The sequence below is a fragment of the Leucoraja erinacea genome, chromosome 37 (genome assembly GCF_028641065.1).
Source record: "Leucoraja erinacea ecotype New England chromosome 37, Leri_hhj_1, whole genome shotgun sequence".
In the NCBI taxonomy this organism is placed as follows: domain Eukaryota; kingdom Metazoa; phylum Chordata; class Chondrichthyes; order Rajiformes; family Rajidae; genus Leucoraja; species Leucoraja erinaceus.
Window position 1 is genome coordinate 9,248,027 of NC_073413.1, and position 11,494 is coordinate 9,259,520.

The 11,494-nt window shown below is 43.3% G+C and overlaps 1 protein-coding gene across 2 annotated transcripts; it reads left to right on the forward strand.

Moving 5' to 3' along the window:
* mief1 (mitochondrial elongation factor 1) lies at positions 1-7,245 on the forward strand. Of its 2 annotated transcripts, none has more exons than XM_055663322.1 (4): positions 1-144; positions 1,743-1,917; positions 2,546-2,802; positions 3,703-7,245. In XM_055663322.1, the coding sequence occupies exons 1-4, from the start codon at positions 1-3 to the stop codon at positions 4,507-4,509; spliced, it is 1,383 nt and encodes a 460-aa protein (XP_055519297.1). In that variant the 3' UTR covers positions 4,510-7,245. The 2 variants fall into 2 exon arrangements, with proteins under 2 accessions (XP_055519297.1, XP_055519298.1); XM_055663323.1 differs by having other exon boundaries at positions 2,549-2,802.
* Positions 7,246-11,494: the final 4,249 nt, after the last annotated feature.

Consider the following 11,494-nt stretch of genomic DNA (forward strand, 5'->3'; position numbering starts at 1 on the left):
ATGGCCGGCATGGGAGAAGGAAAAGGCAAGAAAGGCGATAATGGGGTTGGGAATGCCATCGACTTTGTCCTGTCGAATGCCAGGCTAGTGTTGGGTGTCGGTGGAGCTGCTGTGTTGGGCATTGCAACATTGGCTGTTAAGAGGGTAAGAATATCGTCATCATTTTCTATTTTTCTTCATGCCAAAAGTTTTCAAATCATTTTTAAACCATAATGGAGAAAATGGAAGAATAATATTCTCAAAAGCATCCAAATTCATGATAGGAGCTGAATTAGGCCATTCAGCCCATCAATACTACTTTGCCATTCAATCGTGGCTGATCTATCTCCCCTCCTAACCCCATTCTCCTGCCTTCTCCCCATAACCTCTGGCACCCATACTAAACAAGAATCTATCCATCTCTCTTTTAAAAAATATCCATTGATGGCTTCCACAGCCTTCTATGGCAAAGAATTTCACAGATTCACCACCCTCTGACTAAAGAAATTCCTTCTCATCTCCTCCCGAAAGGAACGTCCTTTAATTCTGAGGCTATGACCTCTAGTCCAAAACTCTCCCACTAGTGGAAACATCCTCCACATCCACTCTATCCAAGCCTTTCACTATTCGATGATAAGATTATTTCAAACTTCGATCCTGTCCATGTTAACTATTGCTCGAACAATGCTTCCATTTCTCTAAGATAGACAAAAATGCTGGAATAACTCAGCGGGACAGGCAGCATCTCTGAAGAGAAGGAATATGTGATGTTTTGGCTCAAGACCCATTTCTTTACACTGCCCTATTCTCTTCCTACAATAATTCCTGTCTCTGAATATATTGAGACCTTCCAATTCTGCCTCTGCTGCATCTGCAGTATTAACCCCTCCTTTGTAACTTCAACTGCCCACACCCTAAATTTATTTATTTTAAATTTCCTTGTCTCCCTTTCTAATTTTTCAATAATTTGGCCAAAGCTTAGATTTATTCTCACCTGGATTTTGTTTGGTAACTTTCCTCTGAAGCACCTTGGACATCTGATCTTTATCAATGGGGCTTGTTGTCATTTCAGTGGGTATTGCGTACAGTTTTGGTCTCCTAATCTGAGGAAAGACATTCTTGCCATAGAGGGAGTACAGAGAAGGTTCAAGACTGATTCCTGGGATGGCAGGACTTTCATAGAAAGACTGGATAGACTCGGCTTGTACACACTAGAATTTAGACGATTGAGGGGGGATCTTATAGAAACTTACAAAATTCTTAAGGGGTTGGACAGGCTAGATGCAGGAAGATTATTCCCGATGTTGGGGAAGTCCAGAACAAGGGGTCACAGTTTAAGGATAAGAGGGAAGTCTTTTAGGACCGAGATGAGAAAATCATTTTTTACACAAAGAGTGGTGAATCTGTGGAATTCTCTGCCACAGAAGGTAGTTGAGGCCAGTTCATTGGATATATTTAAGAGGGAGTTAGATGTGGTCCTTGTGGCTAAAGGGATCAGGGGATATGGAGAGAAGGCAGGGATTGTTGGATGATCAGCCATGATCATATTGAATGGCGGTGCAGGCTCGAAGGGCCGAATGGCCTACTCCTGCACCTATTTTCTATGTTTCTATGTTTGAAAATTAGGGCAGGGTATATCCTGTCACCCAAGGTGATACTAAAGCTGCTTGAATGGGAGCCGATTTCTTCATCTGTACTTCATCTCTTCTTCCTCAGTATCTGTTCCTTCAAGAATCCTGTGCACTTTTGCCTTTACCTTGCAGATGTATGACCGGGCCATCAGTGCCCCCAGTAGCCCCAGCAAGATGGATTTGAGATCTGCAAAGCAAAGCTGGGAGGAGCCCAGCTGGATTGGGGCATCTCCCCGTTTACTGAGCAGGGACATGAAAGTAAACGTCAGCCGATCTCTACAGACGCTGCCCACAACCTGTGAAGCAGGTAAGCAGTCGGGTGCAATCAGTGAGTGAAGAACAATGCTGGAGACACTGAGTGGGTCAGGCAGCATCCGTGGAGGGGTCGGATAGACAATGTTTTGGCCAATTTCTGAGCTGTCATATCTGAGTAACTTCCCTCTAGCAAGGTAATGGAGTAAACATCTCGTCTAGTTCTTAAACCTGCTGTCAGCAATGACTCACTGGTGCCACATTTTAGTCACTTATTCTAGTTTAATTTAGAGATACAGCGCAGAAACAGGCCCTTTGGCCCACCGACTCTACGCTGACCAGCGATGCCCGCACACTAACACTAACTTACACACTAGGAACAATTAACCTGACAACACTTATTAACCGACAAACCTGTACATCTTTGGTGTGGGAGGAAACCGGAAAGCCCGGGGAAAACCCACACAGGTCACGGGGAGAACGTACAGACAGCACCCATAGTCAGGATTACTGTAAGGCAGCAACTCTACCACTGTGCCGCCAATTTCTATTCACTCGCTGCAGATCATGAAAAATGAGACAAACCATACTTGCTGGAACATTTTCATTTTCCAAACATGCATTTGTTTAATGGGACAACTTGTACAACTTGAATTATATTTGCTCTGTTTTGTATCTTGAAGCAGATGGTCTCAAGGGTGCTAGTCCAAGTAAGAAAGCCCAAATGGACTTGAAGAGAGCCCGACTCCGCCTGTCCTTACAGGACAAGCTGTTTGCGTACTATAACAAGCACGTCGTTATTCCGGGTGGGGAAGTGAGCCGAGCCAAGCAGGCTGCATTGGACATCTGCGCAGAGCTGCGGAACTTCATCCACACCAAGCTTCCTGACATGCCCCTCCGGGATATGTACCTCAGTGGCAGTCTGTACGACGACCTACAGGTTTGGGTTCAATCTAATTCCATTAAATTGGTTCAGTTGTACCTGACAGTAGACAACGACCACTTTCTCTGCCACTAAATACTGTGTAGTGTAGACACCAGCATGAGGATAAAAAAAATGGATAGATACAAAATGCAGTACCCCTTTTCACTGTACCTCGGTACACATGACAATAAATTAAACTGAACTGATGCTGGAGCAACTCAGCGGGTCAGGCAGCATCTCTGGAGAAAAGGAATAGGTGACGTTTCGGGTCGAGACCCTTCTTCAGACTGCCCTACCGAACCGTGTATTTTATTCAGTTACCACAGAAACAGTTTGTGCTATTCATACACCAGGGCTTGCAAACTGTGCTAGTTGACTAATCCAGGAGTTACCTAGCCCTGGATAGAATGTGTATAAATGTTAGAATAGCTCAGTGGTACTGGAAAGGGCCTTGAGAAATGTGCATACATCGTTAGGCAATGCAAAGAGAGGGTAGATATTTATTTTGCCCCCCTATGCAATAGTTCTGGATGCTGCTGCTGCAACATAAAGATTACAGAAATACTGCAAAGTGGCATGAATCCAAAAGACACAGGTGCCCTGTTGTTGATTGAATCCCCAAGAGTTTAATTATTTTATGATTTGGGAACTCCTGGATGTCATATTCACACCCGTTATGCTCCTGAACTAGGGATTCAAATTTAATCAGAATTATCTTTGGATCATGCAGAGAGCAAAAGAAGGGAGTAAGAATATTCAACAGCAGTGGTGAGAGGAATTTGCAGAGGAATTTTGGGATGTTTCCTTGTCACTGTTAGCTATTTTTTTAATTGTAGTGCATGTTAGTTACTGTAACTGCTTGTCTTAATACAGTAACCTGCTTTAATAACCGTAGAGTTTAATCTGACTCCTTAGGTCATCACTGCAGATCATGTTCAGCTGATGGTACCTTTGATCCTGGAGAAGAATCTCTGGGCTACGATTCCAGGGGAGGAGACCATCATGAATGTCCCTGGATTCTGGCTGGTCCGCAGGGAAAACCTGGAGTACTTTCCCCGCAGCAGCAGCCACTGGGACCGCTGTATTGTGGGTGGTTATCTGTCACCTAAAGTGATGATTGACACATTCGACAAGCTCTTGTCGGGGAGCATCAACTGGCCGGCCATCGGGAGCGTGTTGGACCTCATCATTCGCCCAGTGGTTCCATCTGAAACATTAACTTTAGAGGTTCAGTACGACATAAGTAAAAAATTATTTATTGACTTCCTGCCGTTGTTAGTGATGGAGGACACCATGCTGATTGCCAAACCGCACCGCAACGGCCGGTACGAAAACATGTGGCGGCAAAGCTTCAGAACTGCCGAGACTGCCAAGCTTCGGGCCCAGGACAAAGGGGACGGGGGCTGTCGCTGTTGCTGCCTCAAGATACTGAAGGCCATCTGCAAGTCCAACGCCCCCCTCAACAAGCTGACAGCAAGTCAACTGACTAACGTGATCCTCCACAGTTGCGAGAAGGAATCAGACTGGGCAGCAGAGATGCTGGCTGACAAATTCCTTCTGGTTCTCAAAGAACTGATTAGTTACTTGGAGCAAGGATTCTTGCCGTGCAGTTTAGACACCAAAGTGAACTTGTTCTTGGAACTTACAGAAGAGGAGATAGATGATTTGGGATACATGCTGTACTGTTCCCTATCTGAGCCGGAGACCCTCTTAAACACTTGAATTGGGTGCGGTTGTACACAGAGGTTCATACTTTGATTGTTATCAGGCTTCTCCAGAAGACCAAGTTAGACCATTTAATCATCCTATTGACCAGATGTCTCTGTCCTGCATTTCCTAAACCTGTAATTATGATTGGAAGTTGCATGAAAGTGATTCCGTGGGAAGGGCTTCAATGTTGTTTACAGTTTAGGGAGACGAACAAGATCTAGGCTTGGGATGAGTACTATTTTGCCCATTCTTGAGCCAAATATGAGATATATATTTCCCACCGTTGCACCAAAATATAGAGAAGTAAAATAAAAAACATTTTTAAAGATTTGGAAATAGGTTTTCAAAATTGCAAAACTATTAATAAAGTCAATTTGACTTGTCCAGTTACATTTTCTGCTGTTTTTTTGAGAACCAATAATTTTGGGGACTGTTACGGGGAGACTACATCTAAAAAGGAATGTACACACAGAGGATTAAATAATATCAAACAGAAATTCATTTTTTCCTCCACCTGAGTCAATGTGAGAAGCCGTACCACCTCAGTGGGTTGGTTGCACGTAAGGGTATGTGTGACCTGAAACTTTTAATTCAGCACGCATTCTGACTCCAAAATAAAAACAGAAAAAGCAGGAAACATTCAGCAGGGCAGGCACCATCTGTAATCAAAAATGACATTTTTCTTTCACTTTCCACGGATACTGCCTGGCCTGTTGTCTATTTCTCAATATTTTCTGTGCTTATTTCAGATTTCCAGTATCGTTTTTTTTTTAATGTTTCTGTGAAATTAAGATTGATCGGCTCCTGAATGCTTTGAACGATTAGCAAATGAACAAGGAACAGTTGAGTCGGTGGTTACGACATACTTAACTGCAGTTCCCGACTCGATTGAATCCTCTGGAAAAAATATTGAATCCAAGACAATATAAATTCAAAATAAAATGGGGAAGGAAACTCATTACATTTTAAATTTAAAGGAGGCATGATTTATTGTGGTGCAGATCATACCTAGCCGATTACAGCAGAAAATGTCTGTACTTAATGGCCTGTGGAACAGTGGACTACATCAATATTCTTATAGAATATTGTGAATGCTGCAAACTGAAATAAGTATTGGAAATGCCATTGTGGACAGGGAAGTACAATTAACGGTTCAAGTTGATGGCCTTTCAACATTTCATATAACTACAACTGATCAATGCCTGTGTTTCTCATGAGAGCTCGCACATAGCTTTTTATCCATTCATTCTTTGAAGGTGGGCATCATTGGCAGTGCTGGCATTTATTGTCAGGTGAGTCAGGATTGGCATGCACCCCAGCGAGGGTAAAGTTGGCAGATTACTACCGAGAAGAACATTAATCAACTCGATTAGTTTTTCCAACAACCCAGTTGTATCATGGTTACTGTTGTCATTAAATGCTAGATTAAGTACTTGACTTTAAATTCCTGTAAAAGGACGCAAACTGCTGCCTCTATATCGTTGAGACAGATTTTTGTAGTCTAGTTCAGTGATTTAACTTAGACCCTGCCATTGATTGATGAAGGTACCAGTACAGTTCCTCCCTCAAATGCTAAAAACCCCCCTTGTCAAGTCTTGATTTTGTTTTTGTGCAATGAAAGGGTTCCCTCAGTGATACAGCAGTGAAAATGTTTTTCTGCTCCCTATCTATGAAGCCAGGCTGTCTTCTACAGATAATTACTTTGTGTTTAACTAGCCAGCCGTTACACCTAGTTTAATGAAATATATTTAATTGAATAAATATCCATTTTACTGCATTGATTTGAAAAGTTCTTTGGTGTTGTGAACTTGTATTTTTCTCTAAATAAATACATAGAAATATAGAAAATAGGTGCAGGAGTAGGCCCTTCGAGCCAGCACCGCCATTCAATGTGATCATGGCTGATCATCCAAAATCAGTACCCCGTTCCTGCTTTCTCCCCATATCCCTTGATTCCGTTAGCCCCAAGAACCTGACCATGAAGGTACGGTGTGATTACACTGGAGATGGTCATCCACAGACATGGAGGACTTGAATGATTTTATGTTTTCATGGAGAGTGGTTGAAATTTGAAAACATGGTTGTTGGAGGGAGGCACTATCTCACAATATTTAAGTATTTATTTGACATTTGAAACACCATGACACAGTGTCAAAAGCTGAAAAATAGGATTAGGATAGACGATAGCTAAAGTTTCTTCGTTGCTGTATAACTATATTCAGGATTTTGATTATTGCCTTTTCCTATTCCTAGTTTAGAAGCATACAAGATACTGGTCTTATAAAGTATCAGTATTTAGTTATTGATAAGCTAACATCTGTGGAGAGCAACAACCTATTATTTGTCTACAGATACAAGTACAACTGGCTGTATTTGATTTTTTTAATTTCCATCATCTGTCATTTACGTTTTACTTTTGTGCTGTTAATGCATTGCTCTTTCTAGCAGCATGTCAAGGGTGATGCTGCTGAACTGGCTGATCTCGAGGTAGAATAGTCGGAGTTGCCGTCAGTGAGATGTTCAGGAGATTAATCTCTGGCTGAAGATTCCAGTTTGCTCATCTGTTGCAATGAGACCCAGGCTCCTGTGTGATGCCAACCCACCATCATCACACCGCATAGAACAGCGACAAATGCTAAAGGCTATGGGGAAGCTATGAGAAATACTAAGGTACAAGATATACATAATAATGAAAGGAATAGCATGAAATATGGTAGGTTGGAAGGTTTGAGTGGCTCTTTGACTTTTTTTTTAAATATACAGCTAGCTGAGGTGGCTCTGGAAATATTCTGTGCTGGAGTTAAACTTGTTCCACATACTCTCCTGATCCAAGCCCCTGCCTCATGTAATTCCCAAATGGAGGATGGGTAAAACCAGAATGTAATAAAAAGGAACTGTCAAGTCAAGAGAGTTTATTGTCATGTGTCCCAGATAGGACAATGAAATTCTTGCTTTGCATCAGCACAACAGAATATAGTAGGCACGGATACAGAACATATCATATCAGTGTGTCCATACACCATTATATAAATATATACACACAACAATAAATAAGCAGATAAAGTGCCTGCCTTCGCTCCATATCCCTTGATTCCGCTAGCCCATAGAACTCTAACTTTTAAATTAATCCAGTGAATTGGCCTCCACTGCTTTCTGTGGCAGAGAATTCCACAAATTCACAACTCTGGGTGAAAAAGTTTTTTCTCATCTCGGTTTTAAATGGCCTCCTATTTATTCTTAGACTGTGGCCCCTGGTTCTGGACTCCCCCAACATTGGGAACATTTATCCTGCATCTAGCTTGTCCTGTCCTTTTATAATTTTATACTTTTCTATAAGATGCCCTCTCATCCTTCTAAATTCCAGTGAATACAGGCCCAGTCTTTCCAATCTTTCCTTACATGACATTCCCGCCATCCCAGGGATTAACCTCGTGAAGCTAAGCTGCACTGCCTCAATAGCAAGGATGTCCTTCCTCAAATTAGGAGGCCAAAACTGCACACAATTCTCCAGATGCAGTCTCATCAGGGCCCTGATCAACTGCAGAAGGGCCTTTTTACTCCTATACTCAAATCTTCCCCCACTGTCCCCCATCAAGACTAATCGGCTTTCACTTCACGGCAGAATAATAGTCTTACTTGCAGCAACTAGCACCATTGTCTGAAGGATTCCGAACTGAAATGTCAACCATTTTTTTTTTTCCAGAGATGGTGCCTGTCCCGCTGAGTTACTCCAGTATTTTGTGTGCACCATTGATAACTGGTTTCTAACAAATGTAGAGGCACAATGTAGTTTCTAACAAATGTGGTGGTGCAATAGTCCAACAGAGGTCAGGCACAAAAAAGTTGGAGTAGCTCGGGGTGAGTTACTCCAGCTTTTTGTGTCCATCTTCGGTTTAAACCAGCATCTGCAGTTCTTACACAGTCCAACAGAGGGCGATGGAAGCCTAACAAGGAAGCTTTGGGTGAATGAATGTGTGTCATTTCACAGACCTACAAGAATTGGAATGAAAACTAAAAGCTACAAAGGAAGAATTGGGAGGGGAGGGAAATAATATTGCTGCAAGAGCATAACATTCCTGCAAATTAACAAGTTTAATCAGTCTTCAAAAAAAGCAGATTTTCCACCACATTCAGATCTGGATTAGCCTCCAATACCATGACACCAAATGAACTCATCTCCAAACTTCTGGACCGAGGCATTGGGGCTCCATCTGAAACTGGCTTCTGGACTTCCTGATCTGCAGACCTCAGTCTGTTAAAATTAGTCATGACATTTTGTCACACATGACCCTCAACACTGATGCTGCTCAGGATGTGTGTGCTCTAGTCCGTGTATACCCATGATTGTGTGGTCCAGTATAGCATCAACTTGATCTTTAAGATTGCCAATGGTACCATTGATGTCAGCTGGAACAACAAAGATGGCACGGAATATAGGAAAGAGTGAACCACAGCTCAAATGCCATCTATAAATTTGCCAATGACACACAGTAGATGGCTGAATCATGAATGGTGACGAGTCAGGAGAGAGATCGTACATGTGGTTGAATGATGCTGCAACAATAGTCTCTCACTCGACATCAGCAAAAGCAAGGAACTAATTGTTCACTTTAGTTTGGGAGAAATTGGGTGACCGCATGGCAGTTTTCATGAGTGAGTCGGCGGAGGTGAGAGTTAACAGCTTCAAATTCCGAACAGACCCTTCACAGTGACCTTCAGAGTCCAAACCGGTGACAAAGGTGATAAGGACTGTGTGGGGCTTATACACTGGATCTCAGAGAGATTCAACTCCTTCCCTTGCTATAATCCAGAGACATGGGGGTCAAACAGGAGATAGGGTTAAAGAGGCAGATAGATAGAGGGGTCCATAGCGATAAAATAATTTATGCCATACATCATTCGGGAAATGTGCTCAATGTTTGTATCAATCAAGGTAAATTCAGTGAATTATTAGCAAATAGATTTAAAATACCTCACAACTCCGGTTTCCTCTCTGCAAGTTCCTTCCTCCGTTCTTCACCCTTAGTTTCCCCACCCACGCCAATTTTACTTGGTACTTCTTGGAATTTCTTGCGATTGCAGCTGCTGCTGGAAAGTCCCGAGCTATAGAAACTGTGCAACTGGATGCAGCCACAGGGAGCAAAGCTAATTACCCTCCCCAGTTGATGTGGCAGAGGGAAATTAAAGTGTGCTCTCTCAGTGGGGAATAAATTATCTGAAGGAGGGTCTCAACACAAAACGTCACCCATCCCTTCTATCCAGAGATGCTGCCTGTCCCACTGAGTTACTCCAGCGTTTTGTATCTGCCTTCGGTGTAAACCAGCATTTGCATTTCCCTCCTACAAACAGTATCTTCAGTTTTATTTTGGTGCTAGTAAGAATTTCATTGTTCCATCGTCAGTACATATGACAATTAAACACTCTTCACTATCTTTAGGATTCGCAGTTTAGGATTCACAGTTTAAAGTTTGTGGAGTTAGGAAGTAAGTTGCAGGATGAAACCGTCTCTGAGCTGCTAATTTAGCCACAGAATTTATGCGACTTATCCAGTTCATGTTTCTGAGCCACACTGACTGATACTCGGGGGAGGGGGGGGGGGGGGGGGGGGGGGGATTCAGCAGCTAATGGTGGTTATAGTCACAGAGTGATACAGCGCGGAAACAGGCCCTTCTGCCCAACTTTCCCACACCAACCAACAAGTTCCAGGTTAGATGGTCTCTTGTAGTGTAGCACAGCCTGCCCATGGATAGTACCACTCAGCCCAGGTACATGTATCCCTGAAGTTAACACATCTTCCCCAGCCAACAATGGGCCATTACAGACTCCACCCTTCCTGGGGTCATTCTGTTGCCGGCCCCGCTTCATTCTGGCCTCTATCTTTCAGCCTGAAGAAGCGTTTCGATCCGAAACATCATCTATTTATTTTCTCCAGAGATGCTGCTTGAGCTGAGTTTACTCCAACATTTTTGTGTTTATCTTCCGTATAAACCAGCATCTGCAGTTCCCTCCTACACAGAAGTATAGGTAAATTTCCTTTTTATTCCCTCACACAGTACAAACTCCACAGTTCCAGAGAGTGAATTATTCCAACTTGGGCGTAAGAAACAGGAACTCCTGCTAAGTACTTTCCAGTGCTGGAATGTAGGGTGGGGTAGGGTGGACTGGAGCGACACTAATCGATGCGAGCCAAGCCTATTTGCCTTGGTGTTGTGTTCGATAAATTACTGATTCAGTTACAGTTTTGGTTCACTCAGTAATTTATTACACTACTAAATAAGGCACATACACTCACTTATCCCCGAACGCACTCGCAACCCCGAATACGCAGCAGAGCAAGCCGCAGGCTGTTTTGAACACAATTTCACTTCGCATTAACCCCATACTCCCCAAATCCTATTACATTCGGCTCGCAGGCTCATTACCATCGCTTCATCCTGTTGGCACTTCTCACACGGCAGCGGGGAAGCACACAGTTGCAGAATATTATGCCAACCACCACTAAAACAAGCTCAGTCACCAGCCATTGCATAATAATATGCCCCCAACCTCCGAACCCCCAAGACTACCAATTCCATCATGCACTCTCCCTGGCCTCATCGTGCAACTGTTTACCGACTATATTCAAGCCTCAACTTGTGGTTGTATGTGGGCCATCAGGTTTGTAATGTTTTCACTGGTATACAGTATGTAAGTGCAGCATTCTCTCCCTATGATGGCACAAGTCCCCCCCCTTCTCGGCTAGTAGGAAGTCCTGGGTCATGCCCCAGAGTGGTCCCATGGTTTGTGATGTGGGACATGTGCACAAACTCAGTTTACGTAGGTACGCATGCAGGAGCGAGAGATAGGTGTTTGATTTTGTGCAGGCAGGCGATGCAGCAGCCAGTAGTATCAGCCACGCCAACATCTGGTATACATGATGCGTCTCGTGGCTGTTCTGCAGGGAGAGTGCGGAGCAGGCTCACTCTCGCCTGGTTAAGTGCTGTAAAAGAAGACATAT

Coding starts and splice junctions, on each gene's coding strand:
- mief1 (XM_055663322.1), top strand. CDS start 1: ATGGCCGGCATGGGAGAAGGAAAAGGCAAGAAAGGCGATAATGGGGTT. Junction 145..1,742: donor CAACATTGGCTGTTAAGAGG/GTAAGAATATCG, acceptor TTTACCTTGCAG/ATGTATGACCGGGCCATCAG. Junction 1,918..2,545: donor GCCCACAACCTGTGAAGCAG/GTAAGCAGTCGG, acceptor TGTATCTTGAAG/CAGATGGTCTCAAGGGTGCT.